General features: G+C 35.5%; 1 protein-coding gene across 8 annotated transcripts in view; it reads left to right on the top strand.

Annotated features, from left to right (window-relative positions):
* The window catches only part of DGKB (diacylglycerol kinase beta), a 389,837-nt gene that overhangs the window by 355,980 nt on the left and 8,542 nt on the right, over nt 1-25,315 (top strand). For all 8 annotated transcript variants that reach the window (XM_074536770.1, XM_026798569.2, XM_005480832.4 and 5 more), the window contains 2 exons: nt 21,796-21,916; nt 23,582-23,642. In XM_074536770.1, coding sequence (XP_074392871.1) covers nt 21,796-21,916; nt 23,582-23,642 — 182 coding nt within the window. The remainder of the gene's footprint in view (nt 1-21,795; nt 21,917-23,581; nt 23,643-25,315) is intronic.

The raw sequence follows: 25,315 nt of genomic DNA, 5'->3' as shown, positions 1-25,315 counted from the left end.
ACTGTTAAAGATTTTAAAGTGGTAAAGATTATAACAATGCCATATGTCATTCTTGTTGTTTGGAGGGGATTTTTTTTGTTTGTTAAGTTAAATGCATCTGATTTGTGCAGACATTTCAAAAAGTGATACCATAAAAATGGGTGTTTCATCTTCTTATTTTGGTTAGAATAGAAACTAATAAAAATTATTACTGCTGGGGAGCAAATGCACAGTCCCAGACCAAAATCACACATGACCCAGGTGAAGTTCAGTTAGTTGAGCTTACAAAGCAATAGCTGAGTTAAATCTGAGCCAGATCCCTCTTTTAATACATACAAATCCTACACCTAGTGTAGCCGAAATTCTGGGAACCCAAGGTCTTTTAATCCCCCCGCCGTAACATTTGTTAAACAACCTCTTGTAAGTTTGATTTTTCCCTGGGGGAGGGGGGAAGCACTCACATATATATGCACAATCTAATTCTACAATTGCAAATGCAAGCTTACTTAAGCAAATCAGGAAGGGAGATCTGGCATGTTGATTATTTTAATTGAATTGTTTCCCCAGATCAGTCAAGAGATCTGAGCTTGTTTATTTCTTTTTCTCAAATGGTTTTCTTTATGCAAGCAAAGCATAAGTATTTATGCTTTTACTTGTCTCTGCCCCTCTTTTACATCACTTTTCTTTGCGGGGAAAATTTCTCCAGTTCTTTGTCCCTGTGAAACTATTTACTGCAAAAGCTTCCTTCAACCAAGTTGCTATCCCTGTAAAATGTCTGTTCTCCAAAAGGAGAGGTCTGTACACTGTAGCTTCGAATGTATTGCGGTAGGGTCTTACCGATTTTATTTATTTATTTATTTATTATAAGTATTTTAGGTATGGATTTACACATGAGCTTTTTTGTCTTTAACACATGATGCAGGTCAATTTGGAGAGAAAAGAATTTGATGCTATTATAGCATATATTGTGATAGAACTTTAGATAGTTCCTATTGGGTGGGCCCAAAGCACAGTATTAGAAAACAGTACATATTACACACAGGAGCAGCATAAAACTTGTCATTTCTATGTTACTACTTTGAAATTACATTAAAAATGGTTTGCTTCCTACTACCACTAGATACTGTTTTCCAGCAGGATCCTTTGTCTCCCTTGAATCAATATAATTTATTGTTTTCATTCAGTATTTGCTGAAGGTGTGGGCTTGTTTCCAGCTTGACATGCAGTGTTCCTTCAGATCAGTAGACTATTATACTGTTACAGAACAATTCAGTGTTTTCATCACTCTACCACAAGTTCATGATCTAGCTACAGAAATTCCTTAGGCCAAAACATGACATTCAGGAGTTTCAAGGACAAACGACATCTTTTAAATCACATCTTACTGCTTAATTAGTAAAAAATGTAAACTTTGATAATTAAATAGAATTTAATTTAAGAATGGTTTCATTTTCAAGATAAATTTTGGTTTTCAAGAAGTTAGGCATAACACTTCACTGTGCATCATGGCAGTTGGTAAGATCAGCAGGAGAAAGTAGTCCAATCAAAGTTCTGTGGAATCAACTTTAATATCAAAATATTAGTATTAATGAATAGATGGGATCCCATGAATCTAAATACAGCTTAACCTATGATTGAAGTGTCAAAATCCAGCTAAACCACTGAGAAAGGCCCAGTACTTTTAGTTTCTAGTGCTGTGTAAACCTTGCAGGCAATGAAATGCATTAGGCACGGCTCAGCTGTCTGACACTAGCTACCTGCTTGGTTGGGTACTGGTAACAGCTGTGACTTCTGGCACTGGTCTGGGGAGATGGAAGTGTGTGACGGTGTTCACAGGGGTCTCAGGTTGAGGGAAGAGACGAGAATTTGACTCCATGTTTCAGAAGGCTTGATTTATTATTTTATTATATATATTACATTAAAACTATACTAAAAGAATAGAAGAAAGGATTTCATCAGAAGGCTAGCTAAGAATAGAATAAGAAAGAATGATAACAAAGGCTTGCGGCTCCGACTCTCTGTCTGAGCCAGCTGGGCTGTGATTTGCCTTTAATTAAAAACAACCAACATGGGTCAATCAAAGATCCACCTGTTGCATTCCACAGCAGCAGATAATCAATGTTTACATTTTGTTCCTGAGGCCTCTCAGCTTCTCAGGAGGAAAAATCCTAAGGAAAGGATTTCTCATAAAAGATGTCTGCAACAGAAGTGTATTTCCTAGCTCAGGCTTTTTTGTGACTCAGTTCAGACAGGGAGATACCCAGGTGCCATATTAGTCAGGAGCACAGATAACTTCCTGGTCCTTTACCTTTTCACTGTGGACTGCTAGTTAGAGGCCTCATCCAGGAAAGATATCTGGGTGCTCCACTCTCACATGCTGAATACCTGTTTTCTGTTCTCAGGAATACTTTTTCTTGCTTTCCTCATAATCCTATGAAAATTCTTGTTCTTCTTACACATTGATGGGCCTCTGATGTGCTGTGAAAACTGTAAGGCACTCTTCTGTAGGCTTAAACCCTAAGGCTATCCTGCTACTGGGAGCTAAGCTGCTGTGGCTATGGACCAAGGTTGTCTTTTATTCAGAAAGATCATTTCTTTCCTAATAAAAGACAACCTTGGTCCATCAGTTGTAATATTGTTAACCTTGTAATTTGGTTAAAGAATCAGGTCCCAAGTGGAAGGGAGTCTTTGACATTTGCTTCTTCCTTATACAGTCAATGAAGAGAGCCTTAGGAGAGTAAGTCTCTCTCCTGATGAGACCAGGAATTGGTGTGCATCTATAGAGGAGCTGGATATGCTCAGCTCCTTCCTCCTTCAGTGTCCTCTGAACAGAGGTGCTGGCACTTATATTCAGTGGATTGCAACCTGTGACCATAGTGCATAAACCAGAAAAAAACTAAAATGTACTGCATTTTAAAAGGAGATACCATGACATTAAGAGAATCATCATGCCAGTATCTAGTAAGCAGTCTTAGTAAGAGGTGGCAGGACATGGAAGATGGCATAGAATGAGTGATACAATAATGAAGGCATAACAGATGGTAGTTCTGGTACTAGGAGTACCAGTGTGGTTCTCCATAAACTGAGAGAATGAAGGAATTAAGAAATAATAAAAAAGGAAAAGACTAGTAAATATACACCATGGATTTTGCTAATGGAAGATACTTGGCCAGAAAATACACTTTCCAGCAGTGAAAGGTGATGATATAAGGAATCTGAACTAACTAATAGGCTTAAAAACAGAGGTGATGTGTCCTGTACCACAGCAGGTGGTCATTGGTATTAAGTGTTTGGATTGGGAGAAGTTGATTTTACTTTCCAAATCTTTTTAGCCTGGTTTTTGCTGTGTGAATTTATGGCTGCAGTTGTGTATCTGGTACTTAAGAACATAGTGGTACTCTTTGGTTTGTTTCCCTTGAGAGTAATTTGTGGGCGTGAAGGGAGAAGGGAACAGGAGAGCAAGTGCTCCAAATTCCTTCATTTGTTGATAAATGTGGCTGTACCTGCTAAACAGGAATATCACTTTTCTCTGTTAGGTGGGATAACCAGGTATCTGCATCCTTTTAGCATGTTTTGGTACTCAAGAAGAAGCAGCAGGGAACCTGCAGTTTTTTGGAAATATTCATCATTATTTGTTTTTAGGGGTTTGCAGGGATTTTTTCTTCTTCTTCACTCTGTCTTCAGGTTTGTTTTCTTTTTCAGTATGAGAAGATAGAAGAAAGTGAGTTAACACTTAATGAGTATAATTTAAAATGAGCAATATTGAAATAAGGGGATACCAAAAGACCCCTAAATATATACATAAATCAGCAGGCACAGATGATGTTCAGTCAAGGGTTCTTAAATAACTGTCAGAATAGATTGTGGATCCACTTGCCATAATTCTGACAAGGCATTAGAACAGGTGATGTACCAGGGGTCTGAAGAAGAGCAAATGGTTTGCCAATTAGTTGTAAACTGGCAGATTGGACCACCTGGTCCAGCTGTATCTGAAATGTACTTCCCATAAAGTTTTCCTCCCAGATCTTTATTCCTAGGCTACTGGGTTCACAGTTTGCAACAAAGAAAAATAACGGAAGGTTTTTATTTAACACAGAAAAGGAAAGACTACACAAACAAAAACAAGCCCCACAAGCCTCATTTGGTCTTTAAACCTGGTTGTATAGTTGCTATTTGTGAAGCTTGTGCTTTTCAGGTATTTTTCTTTCTCATTTTCAAAGGATCTTTTTATACCTTTTCTAACTTATTTGTGAGCCTCAGCTGTGCTTTCAGCACAGAATCAATTTGGAGAGATTTAAAAATATAAATGTTTGAAAGGGTACTAATATCAAGGATCACTTTTGGCCATCACCCAAAAGTAAAAAAGCTAAATGCCTTCAATTTTTAAATCAAAAGTGTGGAAAGCATTATTATTACTATTATTGTCAGTTTTCAAATTTGTAATTTATTTCCACAAGCAAATGTTAACACCCATAATTTCAGGTTTTAAGTTGGAGTATCTTTCTTACACCAAAAGTGAATTTAGGTTGTAATAGTCAATTGGTTATACAATAACAATTTGGTTATAATTGAGAAGCATAGTTAGATAAAGAAATATTACAAGATACTTAATGTTAAAATTTTGTAAACATTAAGTGATGTGTCTGTCTAATAATTCTTAAAGGTTTATTCCCCATGGCTAAGACTGTTCTATATACTGCTGAAATATATAATTTGGTATAGAGACAAATTGTGCTGGGATGAAAAAAAATTTATCAAGCCAAACACAATCTGTAGACTCATCAGCTTTTGTTGCATGGTATGAAAATAAAAATTCAATATTGGTCTGACATCCTTTCATCTCTATTCAAATATATCTTTTCAAGTGAAAGACAGAGGTTTTGTTTATCTGTGAAAGCCAAAAAATATTATGATGAACAACTAAATGGACTTTTTCTTATCATTATCCGTACAAGAAACTATATGGAGAAATATGTAAATGTTAGTCAATATGAAAGCTAATGGAATATAGGGGTTTTCTTTATTTCTAATTTTTAATTTAAAAAGTTGCCATTTTGCATGGGTTTTGTATGGCAAAAAGCCATTTAAAAAAAAACCAGCCTGGATGTCTGAGCAGCTGATGTTTGTAGCAAGAGGAAGAGCAAGGACAGGCTTAATTCTGCAACCAGTGTTCACATTGAGTAACATCTGTTCATGTGAATAGTCCCATTGAGCTGCAGGCACACTCACAAGCTCAGAGAAAAGCCATGCTACTGTGTACAAGTGGCTTTATGATGGTCAGCCTAGAAAGAGATCATTGGCATTGTTCAAATGAGCAAGAGCTGGTCGGCTTGAAAAAGATGTGAAGCCTGGATGCCCAATTAGTAACTGGGTTTCAGGGCTTTCCGTTTCACTGTGAATTTCCTTCATAACTGTCCTCATTCATGCCTATTAAAACCCCCGTGAATGGAAAAATAGTTGTGAGCAGTAAGCTGACATTTGCAAGAGGGCTGAGTGACTGACCTGAAGAGAGGAACACTTCTCAAGTGAGCCAAGGAAAACACCAAGTGAATCATCATTCTGTGCTGGGGTGGAATTTCTGCTGCACTGGGGAGGCAGCACTGCTCGGTGATGGGGGCGAGTATGCACACTCTTTGCCAGACCTCCCCTGGGACTCAGCAGTGCAATGCAAAGTGGGTAGTTTACATCTTAATCTCATAGATTAATAGTAGCAATTATTTCTTTTTTTTAATTGTCTCCTCCTGCTTATTATTTATGTATATTCCAGTACCTCCTAAGGAGCCTAATCAGATAGTGGAGTTACAGGGAACAAACACACAAAAAAGCCAGTCCGTGCCCTGGAGAGCTCACAGTATGCTCAGTGTTTTGTTGGTGATTATGACTGATCATTGATTTCACATATGAAACCAGAGTATGAAAAATTTTGTGAGAATGTATATAAATTAAGGTTTTCCCATTCCCATCATCCAGAAGAATCCAGAGATATAATAACTCTAAATAGTTCTTTTGATTCGATAGGTACAATCGGACCAGGGCTGTAAATGTGATGAGATGTGGTGGCTTTCATACATAGCAGTTACGTGGGTGAGCTGAATGAAATTCAAAATCCCTGACTTTTCTCCCTGTGTCTTTGTCACTCTGTGATTAATATATAGATAAAAATAAAATGAAAGTGTTTAAGCAGGAATTTCTTACACAACTCATCTGATATTGCATCCATTTAGGAAGTTAAGATACCAAACACATGGTGGTTATTTTATTCCCCCAGAACTGGCAGGCTTTGGAGCAGATCCCAAATAAAGATCTATACTTCATAATACTAGCAGTAGTCATGACTCTGTGATACAATGTCAAAATGTGGTCTTAGTTTGTGACATACAAAAAGCAATAGGCAGTCTGTCTTAGCCTTTACAGCTGAAATACTGCAGCAGGAAAATCAATGTAGTGGGGGTTCAGTAAAATGTATTCTCAGTTTGATAAAGCTTTACTTAAATTTTTAAACAACAGCTTTTTTCAATTGAAAGATTGCAAATTTAATTAAAAAGAAATTAAGGTAGCAAGATTAGATAAACATAAAACTTCTATTAAAAGTTTATTGTACGTGCATGTGGAAAATTCTCTAAATTTACTCTGGTTTTATGTTTTATGTACACATAAAACATTTTTTAACATAAATAGTTAAAAGAGCAACAAAGGCTAGTTAGTTTTTGAGTTAGAATGCAAAATATAGAAAAGGCCAATGTTCAGACAGTCTAACCTTAATTCAATCCTCTTGTGAAGGCCATAGTTTTCTGGACTTCATGTGGTGTTGTACATATTATTTTCCATGATAAGTGCCATGAACTTCAGTGTGTATGCTGTGCTTTGATGATATAAAGAACTGTTTAAGCACTGGGAATTAGAATTGGCAATGTCATTTTCTAGGATATTTTGGAAGAAAACATATGATGGAGAAAAAATATCTCAAAACTTAGCCATTAACTCTGTTGTCCCTCACTGCTTTCCTTTTATCTTCCTCGTTGTTTTTGTTTGTTTTTCATGCTATAGCCAAAAGAGCATTGATTAATTTCATTTCATTCTGAGAGGATACTTCTCCCTTTATTCAATAGATTTAGGATCGGGTCCAGTTCTCATTATATCTGAATATGGGTTGAGTCAAACTTTTGTTGAACTTTCTCTGTGCTTGCTATTGAGAGAACACTTGTTTTTAGAGTTTGGTTTTGCTTGATTTTTTTCCTTGCATAAATCAGGATGAGGAATCCTGGGTTTTTTTCATATGTTAAACTGGATAAGGATGTTTCTGCTTTTGCTTGTTTATTATTTTGTATATCTGTTGAATTTAACAATATGTTTCTATTAATTAAAATAGAGTACCTGGAATGTTCAATTTGTATTAGGTTTTGCGACAGCTTGGAGATTTTTACAAATTCAAAAATAAATCAAACAAAAATAACACAAGTCCCTGATTTTTGAGCTCAGATTGACTTGGCAGTTCCCTTTATATTAATTGTATATGTACCAGTTTCCTGCAAGTAGTCAAAACACTAATGTTTTTACTTGTACTTTTAAAGCCTTTTTAAATGAACATTGCCAGAATTTACAAGAAGCTGATAACTGCCATACTGTTACAGATGTTTCAGCTTCTGCAGTAAGAACTCAAACAAGATTTTCAAAAGCATAGTTATTTTTAGCATTTTGTAACTCTAGTGACCATTATCGGGTAAAGGCCGTGAGAAATTAGATACCTTAAAAGTAGCAAATGGCAGCTTTTACAGTTATTAAATAAAGGTTTGATTCATGTGGATTGATGGCACAATTACAGCATGTTTAACCCAACCCCTGAAATATGATTAACATAAGCTGATATTGTAGTTAAATATTTAGGTGATGCATACGACATTTTTTTTTTCTCTTGGATTCCTGATTTTGTTGTCATTTTCTGGAGATGTCACAATTTGTATCACACATACCTATAAACCTGGATGAACTCACTTTTCCTTTATTTTCTCCTATTCATATAGGGGAGGATTAAAATTATGCTAAATTTTTCATAAGTCTAATATCAATAAATGAATATTTAATGAAAGACAAAGCAGGCATACAGAATAAACTGGTTTCAACAGCTGTGAACATGCTTTCATTTAGTTCATGCCATACTTACCTGGGATTCTTGACTCAAAGAAATTAGATTTGTTAAGAAAAAAGGACTATGAATACAAACACTTTAAACAGAAGTCTCTTTTTTCTATATAATCCATCAGTTGTGAGATCTTCTTTCACAACCCCTAAAGCATTGTTCCTTTTCATTTTAGTCAGCCAAAGCAGCTGGGTCTTTATAGCTGCAAAATGTTTGCTCATGACCAACTGCTGTTTTGTACACCACTTTTCATCACTAACAAATATTTTATTTTTCGCTGTCACTCCACGCTTGTCATAACTTGTCGAGGAGCAATGTAGTGGCATATATTCAGTTAATCAATGACTTCTGTGTCTCTTCTGACCCAATTCCTCCCATGATGTATTCCTAGGAAGGTGTATACTCTGCAGAAGATGCCCCAGACTAGCAAAAGGGTCTGTGTGGATGCAGAAATACATCTGTAGGACTTAATAGGATGATCTCTTCAGACCTTAAAACATTTGTGGCAGTAGATTGAAAGTAATTCACTGGCCAAAATTATTCTGAAGACATTTTGAAGTGTGATTGAGATATCTTATGACAGTGACATCTGATCCACTTTTGAAATGGCTGCTGAATACCCACAGCCATTTGGTTTATTATAAGATAACCACGTCAGCCATATGGTTTGTAATCTGCTGCTGCAGATCCATCAGGACCCTCGGGCTGTGATCTCATCCTCAGGGCAATGATTCTGATGAGTCTGTGGTGTTACCCTTGTCTAACAGTAGTAGCAATAATAATGATAATAATGTATACAAGAAATACAAATCAAACATATGGACATATGCATCTGATACTTTGTGACTGTGGAAGCTCATCAGGCTCATGACAGTCTAACACTGAATGCGAGACTGCTCGGGAACTGCAGGTCCTCGAGGCAGACACAAAGTCACAGCACAGCATCAGAGCTCAGAAAGGCAATAAAGTCAGTTTTGCTAATGTATAATTGTACTTATTTATGAAAGATATTTTAAAGCAACCATCCAATTATTTCATTTATTTAGAATTGCAACATGCTTTTGCCAGATGGTGTTTCGTATCAGGTCAAAAAATAATGAAGGAATTTGGCATTAGAACTGAAGTAACAAGAAAAGATGAGTGACTAGGGATTGCAAATTCGTTATAGCTTTTCAGTTTTGGGGTTTTTTTTCCCATCAAGCTTTTGTAATTTTTTTTTGCTTCTCTTCCCTGTGGATTTATTTGTATTTATTGCATTTTTGTCACACTTTATTAAAAGTTAGGAAAGATAATTTACAATGTGTTGAAACAAACTCCCAATTCCCAGGGAAGTGTAGACTTAAATAATTTGTCCTTTCCCTTTTTAGATTATTTATTAGACATGTTTAAGGGGTTTTGACAGTGGCTGAGGATGGAAAGAGGTGATTTGAAATTGCCAGGAGAAAGAAACAGTTTTTTGAAGAAATTCCTTCAAAGCTCATTATGTCCTCTTTTTCTATTGATGATGTTTTGTTCCTGTCTGGAATGGGAATGTAGGGATTGTTAAGTAAAACATGGAGAGCTGTGGTTCAAACTCATTAACAGTGCACCAGCATGAGTAGATTCTTCAGAATACAAGCACTATTCTAATATTTCCCTTTTTTCCCCCTTTCCTCTCCCCCCCCCCCCCCCCCGCCCCTCCCTTACAATCCGTTCTTGGGAAGAGTTTCAAATTTTGTTGGTGTCATGGTAATGGTGAATGGGCCATCAACTTCCACCTGAACTAACATTACCACTGGTAGTTTTGTGGGTTTTCAGGTTCAAACAATTGATTCCTGAAATCTTTGCCTAATTAAGAAATAAAAAATTGAGCCTGAACCACTTAATACAGCAGGTCATGATCTCAATGGACTCTGTTGCAATCTCTAGTATTTCAAAGATTATTAGATTTGAACTTCAATGAATACATCACAAGTAACTAGTTTTGCATTTCCTACCAATCATTTCAATCGGCTGTCTCATTTCTTAGTTTAAGGACTTCTACCAAATATTACCAATATTTCTATGAATCAGCTATGTCACTTGAAATAAAAAATTTCATACTATTGTGAGGATTGGCTTTAAAAAGTGACTTTACATGAAAATCTAGAATTTCCCAGAAGAATGGACATTAAAATGAGACATTTCAATCCAGCTTTAGTATTTTAGAGAGGAAAAGCATTTTCTGCAGGCATTTTTTCATCAACTTGGAATAGATCAAATATACAGTTTTTCCTTTAATGGTTCTTTCTTTCCTGGGGAAAAATGCTCATTTTCCTCAACCATCCATTTAGAAATTGCTAGTGACTCTGGTGTTATGCTTCTATGAAAAGCAAGACCGAAAAAAAAAAATCTGTGGCTAAGATCCAGAAACTGAAGGACTGAAACCTGTCTTTTGCTGTGCTAGAATCTAAAGCCAGATGTATAATACAAATACTCCAGTGGAATATGGAGGGGGGAAAAAGAGATAATCTCATAAATACAGATGCTAACAGTCAAAATCACTCAAGCTGTACTGAAATGTCCTTTGCACCTGGCACTGGAGGTGTTAGCCATGCCAGTTCAGTTCCCCAACACAGATGTTCTTGTTGTACCACTTCTTATGTGTAACATTTAGGTTTCTGTTTAGCTTGACATAAATACTGTGCTCCAAAGGCCACCCATTTATTAGTGCACCTGCATCTCCTGCTTTCTTTAATTCCCTCAGTATATTGCATTCCCCTTGTGCTGCTGATCCTAGTGCAAAGTAGTGTTATGGAAAAGAAACTGAAGCTAACACCACAATGCATGGATTATAATAATGTGTGATTGCTTTTGAAAAAAAAATTTCATCATATTATACATGTAAGGCTGAATTTTCAGATGCTGGAAATATGTAAATGTAAACTTGCTTGTTGTACACAACCTTATTTATAATGCTTTATAATTAGTATTCTGAAAGCATGTACCATAAAGTAGTTACCATAGCAATAGGTCTGTATAAACAGAGCACCTAACAGTCATGCTTGAAACATGCATGTGGTCCTTTGGATGTTACTGAGTATTCATGCACAGATGGTTTGTTGGGCAGACACCAGTGTTAAGGTCGTCTAAAAATGTGTCTCAGAGACAACACTGATCTCCTTATCTGTTTCTCATGTACTTCATGTACTTCTCTTATCCTTCATCATTCAGGAAAAAAAAAAAAAACAAGAGTGAAAAAAACCAATCAAAATTAGATAAGAATAATTTTGTTCATTTTATAGATCTTCTATTTTGCATTACAGTCCTTGAAAATAGATCTTTCTTACCATTTCTAATCACTCTAAAGACAAATTCAGTAAGGCTCTACATTTCAGTAGACCTTTTCAGTACAGGATTGAGGGAGGAATTAGCTCTGTGCAAAAACTTTGCTTCTGTGTTTCTCAGATAGCTGAAACATGATGACTGGTGCTACAACTGAATAGTGTGTGCTCAGGTAATTTTTTAGTGAAACATTGTGGCTTTCAGTTTGTGACAGAATAATTTTTTTTTTAATATAACCAGACCCAATTTTGCTTGTAAGTAGTCTTCTTTTGTTCAGAATGAAATAAAGTTGGGTTTTTTTCTGAGACACTGTTCAGGACTAGATCACTAAAAATAACTTGGGTCTTGCTGCTGTGATACTTGTGGCTGACTTTGGTCTTTTTGTGCTTGAGAAGAAATTTGGAACTGTTCTGTACTTGATCATGGTTATGGAAACACCTTTTCTTCCTGTGTGTGTTGTAAATAACTGTTGAGTAAAGATATTGAAAAATAGCTATATGTCAGTCATTAATATTTTATATATTGAAAGGTATAATAAGAAATTTATTTGCTTTCTTTGTGGTCCTTTGAATTGTCACTCCATGTAAGGCACATCAAAGACATTTTCTTGCATCACTATTAGAGGTAACTTTCCCATTTACTTTCTGCAATAGCAAAGGTTTCAGTGTATCCCAGATATGTCTTCTTGTAAACCAGTAACAGTGTAAAAAATACTGAATATTTAGCAATGTGTGTAGTTCAGATAGGAAGAACAATAACAGCAATTCTCTGTATGTAGCTAGGTTAGACAGCAGAGACCAGATCCTGCAATGACAACTAATGAGAACAGAACAAATGCAAGGTAAAGCCCTGGGAAAATTTGCTCACATACTTGGAGCTTAGTCCTGGAGCTATCAAGCAAACTTGTTGCCCATCAAACAATGAGTGAGTAGAGGGTGCATCACTTCTTCAGGCCTTAACCTCTACAAAGAAGCCAACACATGGTAATTTTGAGTGGTAGATTTAGCAGAACTTCTAAGTTGTCCAAGTGTGCTAACTTGTCTCCCAAAATTCTCTTGGTGACAAGAAAGAAAAATATGCTTCTCCAGAAAACCAGACCAGTTAAACTCTTTCTCTGAATCCCTGTCAGGAGAAAACTAAGCCTTTCTTCAATTCTTCATATATAACTTCTTCACACCATTGCAGTTCCTCTCAAGATACCATCCTTTCATCTGCTTCTTCTGTTGCTCCTTTGTCAGGCTTGTCAAGCTTTGTCAGGCTTGTCCTAGAGATCCTAGGCCACCCCAGGCAACACCAAATACTTCTAGTTTGGTGGGAAACTAAATCAAAGCTTCTTTAACTTTGTGGGCTGCAGGAAGTTTAGGAAGATTGTCTGATTGATAAAAGTGTTACAAATGCCTGCCCCAGGGTTCACTGGATTCGACTTCAATTGTCCAATACTCCTTCAGTACAAAGAGAGGGTCTGAACAATGTAATTGAAGCTGCAATTCAAAGTATGATTGTGGTATTTATTCAATTCAAATAACCCAGGTATTGAGAGTGAGGGCAAAGAAAGTTAGGAGGCAAACCCACTACCAAAAAGTTGGAGTCTCAGCAAGCTCAATAGACTATATTGATGCCTTCACTGATTCTTTCCTCTTAGTACCTATCCAATAAAGCACCTTGGATATCTTTACCATGTTGAAGGCTCTTCCCCAGGTGCAATAGAAATACATAACTAAATGTTTTAAGGCAGGCATTTTACCCCATCATAAATGATGAGAAGTAATCTATGAGACATCTTATTGATGTTCAGAATACTTTCCTGATTTAGGTTCTTGGTTAATAAGTAAATAATGCTTTTGCTAAAACTGGTATCCACTCTGCGTAGTGTAATCTCCAAACACTATGGAATACAGTCATAGTAGAAGAAAAAAATGGAATTGGTTCTCATGAAGAACAAGAGAAATGAAGATCATCTTTGGGGTTTTCTGAACTCCTGGACCAAGGACTCTACCACCTTAATCAAAAGTAGTTTTAATACTCAGGTAAATGGAGTGAACATTACTTTCTGGCAGCTGACAAAAAAACTCTGGTGGATAAATATAGAGATAATGCTGTTAATACAGTTTGTAACTCTGCAGAAAGGAAACATATATCCCGTGTTAGTACTAGTTCTCCTAGAAATGTACAATTCAAAGCTGGTTTTCATTGATCAGATTTCTACATTTCCATAAATATTACTGTATTTTTCTTTTCTAGTCTGTGGCATTTTTATAGGCTAATCAAATATCCAGTATTACTAGGAGACATTTCAAGTGAATGCCAGAACTACTAAGGAGTAATTTGAGAATTAGATCTATTTTTGTTAGTTGAAATGATCTTGCTCATATTGTATCCTACCTGGTGCTCAGTAATAGGATAGCACCAGTACAAATAGGAAGATATCCGGTTTGAAGTTCTTAAATATCTGTTAAAAGTGGTGAGCAGTCCAAGCACATTAAAATTCCATTTTCCCCCATACAAGTGTTTGCTGCAGATGACCCCCACTGATCTTAAATATATTTCTGTATCTGTAACTGAATAGAGGTTTTCCGTACAGCATGTTCTAATGGTACTCTGGCCTTTAGCCAACAAGGCACTGAATAAGGCTATTTTTAAAATACAGAAACTGGGAACAGCTGCAGCAATCAAATTTGATAAAAACAGAGAGGAACTTTGCTTTTTTTTTTTTTACGGTTTGTCCAAGTTTAGACTCCTTTCATAGAATGGCTTTTGTTCTCTTGGATGAAGGGGGTATAAGAGTAACACAGTGAAATCCTTTTAAACAAATAACTTTTAAAAGAATACAGATTAAAATAATGGGGAGCTTTTTGGTGTGGAAGCATGTTCAGTGCAATTGTACCTCAAACTATTAAAAACATAAATCAAATAAAAAAGAATACATTTTGTCTGCCAACCTTTACCATAAAATACTTATACATAATGATCTCCCAAACTGGAGATGAGATCCCTTGTTTCAAATTCTGAACATCTGAACACTGATATTTGGGAATAGTTTTTGAGTGGAAGTGATTTTATTTGAATGCTCTGGGGTGGGTTGGTTTTGGTTGTTGGATTTTTTTTTCCTTCTTTTACCATTAATCAGAAAAGTTTTATGAAGAACTCTCCTTTCCCTTACTAAGCTGGGGGAAAAAGTTCACTTTAGGAAAAGTTTTACAAAGGTCTTCTGTGCACGTTAAAAAGTTTCATAAAACATTTAATTGTAAGGACTGATTCTTCTTTGTTTATCCTTCTGTTTTTTTGGGGAGAAGCTCATCATTCTGTGATTAATGAGAGTTGGGAGCTTATTGTGTACACAGAAAAAAATCCATTGCACAGTAGTAGGCTGAGCTGTGTCTGTTACATGATCCCATCTGAGGATAGAGCCTGTGTGCTAGACTGGTGCAAGATAAGATACTGGGTGAAATTCGAGTTCCACTGAAATCAGTAAGAATTATGCCACTAAATTCAGCAGAGAGAGGATTTTATTGATTGCATTCATTTTAAGTGACAAAACTAGCACTTTTGCATCTTACCCCATTATCCCATTAGGGCTATTAAGTGCACCATCAATTCTGATGGTGGAGCAAAATTCTACTGAATTTCTCACATATGTTTATATGTAGGTAATATATATCATTTGTGTATGTCCACAGAGGTATAAAATGTGTTTGCATTTTTGTGTGTTTTTATGTACATAAAATATTGGCCTAATTTATTATCACCACATCTGAGTATCTCTCCAGGGTAAGAATTACATCAGTGATATATCTTTCTTCACACTAAGAGGAAGGTTTAGCTTGTTTTGTTTTGTTTTAATATTAGGAAAACAAAATATGAAGACAAGAATAAAAGCTAGAGAATCAATACTGGCGTGAAATGGATGTATAGATCCACCTGAGATTTTAATGTTTAGAAGCAAACTCAGCAACATGAAATACTCAAAACAGGATCACTTACCATAGGTATAGGACTTGATATATATCCTTGAAGTCAACATTATGTGGGAGAACAGACTTCTGACAACAGAATGTTAAAATTCAAGATTTGCTCATTTACTTCCTGTGTCTGCTCCAAGCTTCACATGTGATCTTAGCCAGGTCAGTTCTGAAATCTCTTGTGCTTAACTTTATGTGGTAAAAATAATATTATGACTCTTCTGGGTCTACACACAATATATTCAGCTGAATATGCAAACAAATATTTTCCAGGACCTAAACATGTCTGTGTACAATTTTCACTTTGTAAAATGGACATAATAATATTATTTTTCCCCAATGCTTTGTCTGTTTTATTTGTCTATAAATTCTTGGAGAGGAAAGCTGTCTTTTGTATATGTCTGTGAATCAGTAACAAAACAGCATTGACATCATCTGGGCCTTGGGATACAACTCTGATATAAACAATTACAAATGTTGAGGCAAATGTTACTTCAGGTAGCTTCTCTAAAGGAAGACACGACAAAACCCAGGATGTACAGATTGCACAAGATTTACTGATTTTTTGTAACCAGGAATTTAGAAAAAGGTGTTCATTTGAAATCAGGAAAATATTATGACAGTAAACACATTTCTAGCATTTTTTTACAACAGTTCCTATCACTGCATATGGAAGCAACCTCACATTCCTGCATAATGGGTAACAGGAGATTTAATACATGCTGTGTTCTAGGAAGATACTGAAGCATTCATGTGGTGCAGAGCACTGAGCTTGGGAGTTTTTCAAGGATCCTCTGGCATCATACCAGCCTTCAAATTCTTATCCAGTATTTTAACTGGAACCAAAAAATTTCCAGAGTGATGATTACTAGGGTTTGATTACATTTAGTAAGCTATGGAGCCCCTTCTCTTCGAAGACAAACTGCTGCCAGAGACAGATTTACCACTGACCAACAGTGTGTTTATGCAAATGTGCCTGAGTGAGTGCAGTAACCCCAAGTTATAATAGAGTCATTCAATCTCTTGCCAGGACAGCAATATTTATATATTGCAAAGATAGATTGGATATCAAAACCAGTTCCATTACAGAGGGAAACTTCTCTATGTAAATCAGTTTTTCTAATCACACCATGTTTCTTCCCACCCACCCCCTACCCCATTTTGCTTTCCTTGCTTTATCTTCATAGATGAATTCCAAATGTGTTTTTCTCTTGTGTGTTCACTCTGAATATTGAAGCATTCAGCTAATGCCAAGATAATGGATAACGTAAACTCATTAGGAAACTTAAAAGTCTCCAAGTGTGTTTCTCTGGGCCTTGGGAAGGGCTGTAAAGGGCTTATAGTCACATACAATGTTTTGTCTGCCACTTGTGCAAGTTTCTGTTTGAACTTCTCTTCTCCTGCTGCCTTGTGGGAAGAAATGGGCAGTCAGCTCCCTGGTGACTTTATCTCCCCATCAGGAATGAGTGCAAGGGGTCAGCTGCCCCTCTGCGTGCTCGTCACCGTCTGCTGACAGCGCTGCTCCCCTGGGAGAGCTGGCTTTGTGTACTGACGGCGCTAATAGGAGGAGACACGTGAAGTACTTTGGTTTGTGGAAGAGACAGGAGAGACACGGTGCTGTGAAAACATTCCCACACACTCTAATGGCTCATTCACATAGAAAACAAGCGAGAGCCTTCAGCTCTTTCACAGGGCTCAAAGTAGAACAAACGGGCTGGGGAACCCCAAGGCACCAGTCAGAAAACACTTTCCTAATGGACTGAGATGCTCTCTGTGATAGCTTACCTATGAGACCTCAGCTCTCCTTTAGGCAGCTGAATGAACTGGTCAGAAAGAAAAACTGCTCAGTATCTGATAGGTGCTTTTGTTCACTCTTAGCTGGGAAATTCTTCTTGAAAATCTAACATTTAGTTTCCTAAACCTAAACTTTCTAAGACTTGTTATAATAGGTGAAACATTTTTGAAGAACTGAAGAATTTTATCACTGAAATCACCAATTATTTTGAGACATAAACTTTAAGGAATTTAGAGATTTTAGAGGAGCTAAGATTTTTGGTTAGAGATAAGCTTTATTGGAGTTAATTAAAATAAATGGGTAGGCCTTGATGAAGTTAAGAGTTAGTAGTTAACTAATAATTGATTTCTTGTCAACATAATGTTTGGTTAGCTGGGTTTATAATGAAGAATATAGAAACTGATAAATAGCTTTTAGGAACATAAGACAATTGTAGGCCTCCTCTGTTCTCAAACCAATTAAAGACAGGGAATGGGAGTTCTACCAAGGGTTCATTTATCATATTTGCATTGAAAAGGTAGAAAGGTCAGAACAAGGAAGAGTTCATTTACTTCCTCATTTTGGGACCCCTCCCTGTGAAAGGGACCACTGACCCATTTCAAGGAACAAACTACACATGCTTAATAGCTTTTGAACTAATTACCATACAAAGCTGTGGAATGGGATGTACCAAAGTTATGAATATGTATTTGTAGTTTGGGTATTCAATACTTGTATATATAAAAGGACTCTGTAATCACCTGTAAATTGTGGTGTGTATTCGGGAACTATCCCTCATGCTGCCCAGCATTGCAATAAACATAGACTTTCTAACTTTAAACTCTTAGAGAGATTTTGTCCATCACAGTTGGATATTGCTACTAGATCAATATCCATATTTTTAATAAATCAATTTCTCTTTGAAATAAAATCAGTAGAATGCAGAAAAAAAACACAAGAAAGAAAGGAGTCCTTAAAAAGAAATACATATTTTGCCTTATAGTTGTTAGAGACACGGAGACACAAGAATTTAATTTGAGGATCAAAAAGAGTGACTTTCACAGTGAGGTTTCCAACACAACAGGGATACATGTCACAGGAAAGTCCACATTATAAACTGTTTTAAGTGACAAGTGATGTTTAGTGAGTGGCAGCATTCATTATTCTCTGCTACAGTTTATAAGATGCGCAAGAAGTCAGCAAGAACAGTGATACTAGATCAACCCACAAGTTTGTGTAGCCTCTAACACCAACCTGTATTAAAAATAAAACATGAGAGCAAACTTACAGTGATTCTTTTCTGTTAAGGTATCCTACTGAATATGTATCATTTTTGATTTAAGTAATTTCAGTTTAGTGTGGCCTCATGGCATAACAAGATATTATGTAAAAAGGATTTCCTGCTTGTCTAGAAGTACTATAAATCTCAGTTCTTGCATTTGAGAAATACTGAATTACATTACTGTCTTCACCTACTCCGTTGCACTTGGTATTTTGTCATCTTTCCTCCATTCATCTCCTTACTTCCTGAAGTATTTATTTTCATACAGAAGTTGCTCCATATTTGTTACCACATTCATTCCTCTGTCATTTCCAGTTATTTTTCTTCCTCTGCATTGCTGAGTGAACTGGAACTACAAATTCCATATCATATGGATGTACCAGTTGCAGTATTTGCTGATCATAAATTGAGCATTGAGCTGATATTTTCATAGAACTTGCCACAGTAACTCCACAATGTTCATTCCAGCATGACAGTATCAATTATAGTCCAGCAAAGTAAGCATATACACGTGGAGACACACACACCATATTTATTTCTAAATGTTATATATCTATGTATATAGCAGTCTACATATCCGTAGTGAGTGCTCTTTCTCCTCATGGACATTAAGTTACATATATTGAACTTTCTGCCTTTGTAAAGCCCCATTAATCAGTACTGTAAAATTCCTACACTTTTTTTATAATTGTGTTTTGTTTTTCCTTTGTTGAATCTTCATTACTCACTGTCTACTTCTATTTCCAGATTATTTTGGGGTGTATGTTGAGCAGTACAGAGGCCTGCACTGATCTTTCTGAAAAATCAGAGATAAACTTCCACCAGAGTGAAGAATGACTTCCCCTTTCCTATCTGTTAATTTAATAGAAGATCAGATCTCCTTTAACAGAGATTACTTAGTCTCTTTCTAAGTCTTAGGTGGAGACCTTGTAAGAAGAAATATCATCCTGTTGTTTATATCTTGACCCATTATATTCAAGCAGTGTACCTATAGCCATGTAACATCCTTGAAGAGTGGGACTAAAATAGACACACTCCCTTTTCCACTTTTCACTCGAGTTCTTATCAAAGTCAATATATCTCAAGGATTTGTTGAAATGGATATGACTGTGCAAAAGCATCAGGTCAAATCTATCAGCAAGGGCAGGAGTGTGAATTAATGCAGTCAATAATTGCATGTTACATTTGCTTTAGTTTTTACTGCTTCTGAAGGAAAGTTATGTCTAATTTAAGCTTGATTCTAAAAATATTCATATTTGGCCTAAAATAACTCCACTTTGGGAATGTGCCACTGCAAATGGGAAGTTTTTGAAAGGCTTCACTTTTTTGGTAGATGAGAGTATTGTTCAGTTCCATCTTCCAATGTTTAATATACCACATTTAATGAGAAGTATAGTGTAGATCAAAGGGCAGGATTTGGTCCTTAGTTTCCCTTCTGCTACTGGCACTAATCTCACAGGTCCTGAAAAATTATGAATCAAATATATGTCCCTGAAAATGTCACTATTCTGAATATTGCACATATTGCCTGAGCTGTCAGAAATAAAAATCTGCTCTTAATTATTCTTCTATTTTAAAAAATAATCATTTTCTAATGGCCCAGTGAATAGGAATTTGATGTTTTCTTTGGCTAAATCACTTTAATGATTTAGTACATCTAAAAAGTAGATGTGCCTCTACAATATATACATTTTTGAAAATTAGTAGTTCTTTCCCAGTTAAGTCTCTGTGGCTACCAAGAAAAGCAGCATTTATTTAAATCTCACTTAAGTTTAAATGTTACTTATGGGAAACATTTTAAGAAAAAAAATGCAATGGAAAGCCAGACATAAAAAAATTAGGAAATTAGGCTTACATGTGTTACATGGATGCGGGCTATAAAAATATATAACTAGAATTAATGATATTGTACATTTTAAACCTTTGACCGTCTTATTGTTTTCCCTTAATGGGCAAGAATATTGTTTTTTTTTCCTTCATTAGTATTATATGGAACTGATTTCACTGTGATGAAAAAATGAATGAAGCAGAAAATATTAAGAAAGTATAAGTAGAAAAATGAAGGCTTTGGATAGTATCAGATTTTCTGCTGGAAACAGAATAATCCAGATCATAAATCCTATTTGCTTTTAATATATTTTTTCCCTCATCACAGTACTTCTTTCAGTTAATTACCTTCATTGAAAGCCCAAAGAAGTGAACAGAAAAGACTCCCATTGAAACTTTGGAATAGTCTCATAGATACGATTTTTAGCATGAAATTTTACCTTCATTAAGGGTTGAGGGGTTTAAAATACACAGAGTAATGTGGTCTCTTTTCTAAGTTTTTTTTTCAGTGTGATGATAGACTCTAACATTTTATCTCAATGCTTTGCTTCAATAAACAATGTATCTTTTGGAAGCATTGATGTTAACAGCCAATTTATAAAATACATGTATTATACAGCTAGAAAAGAAATGTTTCTTTTTCTTGTCCTTTTGGTCATGGCACCATGTATTTATGCAGGAGAATATAAAACATTTCATGCAAAACACCCTAGTTGATTCTGGATAATATTTCATTACCTTGCTTGGCTGCTTCTCAAGGCAGACTGCTTATTACTCTTTAGGTATCTGTTTGTACCTGAAATTCTACACAGAACTTTTCTTACTCCTTGAAGTCAAGTAAACTAATTTTTATTTAATTTTTTTTTTTTAAGTTTAATGCCAAAGTACTACTTAGTCAAAAAGAAATGTGAAACAAACAATATATAACAGTGCAAACAAGCATGACAAATTTGGAAGGCTAGGTGGGTAGTTAATGTTTTCTTCTGCCTTTTTGCATTGCATTTCTGTACTAATTAAGACACTGATCCAATACAAAATCTCATCATAATAATGCATGCATGTAAAGACTGAATCAGAGCTGTACATGTTGTCTGGAAAGTACTGTATAGAAGAGCATCCAATAGGGTCTGGAGCACTGACTTTTTCTTTACAGATTTTAAATATCTGTTGAAAAAATAAAAAGCATAAATTTCTGCACTGTAAACATCTCATTCTTTGTGTGTCAGGTAATCAAAATGAAGGAATATCTTTTGTTTTCTCATATAACAAAATTATTTCTTTAGTCTTCATGTAAACATGGGTAAAATTATTCTATTTCAGAATAATTTTGGTTAGGATATTGTAGAATTGTGTGATAGCAGGGTCCAGTTGTGTCCAACTTAAAGCTGTAATTCTCCTTAGGGATAATAATTTTGCCAGTTCTGTTCTCCACATCTTTTATTGTTAGCTTGTCTTCTGTTGGTTCTCATTGGTCAATGTGACTGCTTTCGAAGTGCTGACAAGACAAAATCTGGTTTTTTTTCAACTTTTGCAGATCTAAGTGACCAGCTTATGGAAGTGGTGGGTCTGGAAGGAGCCATGGAGATGGGACAGATATACACAGGTCTGAAAAGTGCTGGAAGACGGCTTGCCCAGTGCTCATCTGTTGTCATCAGGTATCAGCAGCTTTAACTTAGACTGCAGTGTTGGAGTGAAACTGAAGAGTTTTATGTATTGACTTTCTTTTGTAGTTCAACAGTCATAATTATAATTATTATTTCTTGTGAAAGTATCATTTTTGTACATGGAATTAATCTATTCCATCTACATTCTATGCCCATACATCTTTGTTTCTTTAAATGTGTCAAAAAACTAAAAAGATGTTTACATTCAATCTTCACATATTGTATTCAACTGCCATTTTGTCCAGTGAAGAAGTATTGTCAAGCATTTGGAGCAGAAGGAGTAAGGCATGAACGTCTTGGGGTTTATTGTTGACATATACTCCATGCAATTTCAAGCCAAAAGTAATTTAGCATTACTTTGTCACATTTTAACCCATTTATAATGCATACTACACCAGGGAATATTAGTGTGTAATTAGTAATTGTAAAGCACTTTTTGATCTGTGGAAGTCAAAGTGCTCTGTTTTTAATTTATTTGTTATTTACTGAATTCTGACAAGCCACTGTTATTAAATCTGTTGGTGTGTGTGAGCCGATGAGGGTGGAGTACTCTAATTTCATTGTGTTTTATCATTTCTAAGATAAAAACATTCACAATAGAGTAAACGAATTAGAACACAAGGTAAAAGTAATTATTCTATCTTTTGGATTAAATAAGGACTGAAAAGGAATTGACCGTCTCTTTTTCAGTCAAGAATTCCTCAGTAAGAATTTTCCAAAATTTATTAAACCCATAAGCTCTGCAATTATGAGCCTAAAACAGAAGAGCAACAAAAAAAAATAAGTAGGAACCCTTCCTGAACTATAAACTGAGAGGTCATTAAAAATTCTTCCTTCATTTATGGCGATAGGTGATAGGGGATAATTCCTTGTAATGTTAGTTTGTTTTCAAAAAACATCAAAACCAGAATTTCCATTGACCAACATGAGTCACTAATTTTTCCATTATTAGATTTATCCACTCCATGCTATTTCTAATAGTCTTGTGTGCAAACTGTTATTACACATAAACACAGGGTTGGAAAAGACCATAAATGTAGTAATTTTTTTTTTCTGTTCTCATTTTGCTACACTTTTCCTAAATGTGACACCCAGAACTAGAGAGGGAATACTGTCTGTATCTTTCTGTTGAAATCAGTTCCCCTTTGCTAACAATTTAAATTTATAACATGGCATGTTAAACACTCTGAATATAGTGCAAACTTCATTCTCTGTGAGTGTTCTCTCTAACTCAGACACTGTGACTGTAGTATGTGATGATAGACCTAAAATTTATTTCTCATTTCCTTTATAGTAGAATAATATACATAGTATATATATATAAAATACTATTATTGTTATTGTGTCATTCACTCATTATTTCACAAATTACAGACTCTTCTTCCATGAAAGAGTAGTGTATTACTAGCAAGATACATTACAATACAATACATTAATATTTGCCATGTTTTTGCTTTTTATGTTGAAAATCAGACTGAGCTTTTTAAGTTGACTATGTTATATTTGTAAGCATATTGAATCGTACTGGAAATTCCAAAGGAGTTTAGGGTGAATCAGGGTTATATCTGTATGCCATCACATATGTGCCTTTTTAATAAATACATTTATCAATTTTTCTAGTTTCTTTTTCTTATATTATGAAATTTGTACCTTTAGGACCAGCAAGTCTCTGCCTATGCAGATAGATGGAGAACCTTGGATGCAAACTCCTTGCACGGTAACTGCAACTGAGTATTTTTCTTTCTCTTTTTTTAGTGGTAGAAATATTTATCTTATGTTTAGAAGACAATTGTTTTCATCTGTATTAACTCAGTTTTCTTAAATAACATATTCAACTGTTTTTATCTACTTCAGTACTCCCTGCATTTTCAATTTGTCATTCTGAATTCAAACACAGGTTAGAGTGGAATAAAAAGACATCTATTTCAGAAGTTTGGAAAAAACTTGAAGGGTGTGGTCTCAGTATTCCTTTACCCAATATGGCAATTTATTTATGATGGTGTATCAGATTTTGCCTCTCTATTGCTGAGGAAAATTCAATCTTTGTTTTGATGCTAAAATGCAGAGAGTAACTAATGTTAGCCTTAAAAATTTAGAAAACTTTTCTATTGTGTATTTGAGAGTTCGTATCAAGAAAGTTTTAATTAAAGCTGAAGTCTTAACTTTTCTGCTTCAATTATACAATAGGACTCATATTTTTTTTAAGTCCTTACAGTTTAAGGGGTAAATAAAGGAAATTAATTAGTTTCTTGTTTCAGTACCCACACATAGGAAGTGAGGGCATACAAACATCAATCTGCATAGGTGAGGATAGCCTAGGCTAGGATAAGAACTTTCTCAGAGAAGGTTCTTTGAGTGACTCTTTAGAGACAATGCAAGAAAAGGTGTATCTGTAAGAACTCTCCGTTTTCATCTCTCTCCAATAAATCACAGAGGCTAACCAGGCTTTCAGAGAGGAGGCTGATGAAATCAAAGTTCTTTATTGTCCTGTGTAATTGTATTAATATGTTTTCTTATTAAGTTCTGCTAATTTTGGTTATCTAAAGAGGACCTGTACTTTTAAGTAGATGAATTGCTATAGCCTTGCAGCTTATAACTATGACAAAATAGTACTGTAACAAGGAAGAAATCCCACTACAAATGGGAGCAATTTTCAAAGAAAAGGTACTGAAATCCTTTCATGAGCTTTATGGCTCTGGTAGAATTAAAAGTTACACAAAAAATAAAAGGGGTGATGTTCAGGAAGGTGCTAATAGTTGTGCAACTGACAATATATGGGTTAGGATGGCAGAAGAGGGTTGTGGTAGTTCATGTTTACCAGACACACCATAGAGTACAGCTGAACAGTGGGAAGGATGCTGAGTTCTCATTCTCTAGGGAAGTGCTCAGATTCTGCAATGTGAGGAGAGCCATAGAAACACATACTGTGTGAAAGCAGAACAGTGGGGGTTTTATGAGATTTGTTGCAGAAAACCTTTTGGAGTTAAGACATATCATTATCTTTACCTATTCTACAGCGATGGCTCAGTGCAGAGCAACAGTACTGAACCCAGCAGTTACTTGTTCAGGAAAAAGACATGGAATTTTTCAGTTGCCAGATTACAGAAGAGAACTTATGGAAGGTTGCTGGCAATAACATGTGCTTTTTTTTTTTTTTTTTCTGTCTTGATGCTTGGTCTGTGCAGCATCCCTGTTATCTGACTGATAATGCTAGCAGAAGCTGCCTGTGCAATTGAGAACAAACCTGGGAAAAAAGACAATTCTTACATTTCAATTACTGCCCTGAGGGAAACAGTAAATTACTATTGACAATTACTGCTGTCCAGTTTTACGGGGATGGAAATGGCATATACTCTTCTGAGGAACCTATTCTTTTTGCTATACGATTGT

This window comes from Zonotrichia albicollis, chromosome 1, assembly GCF_047830755.1.
Source record: "Zonotrichia albicollis isolate bZonAlb1 chromosome 1, bZonAlb1.hap1, whole genome shotgun sequence".
Classification (NCBI taxonomy): domain Eukaryota; kingdom Metazoa; phylum Chordata; class Aves; order Passeriformes; family Passerellidae; genus Zonotrichia; species Zonotrichia albicollis.
The sequence above is the reverse complement of the archived record's forward strand: the minus strand, read 5'-3'. Positions and strand labels throughout refer to the sequence as shown.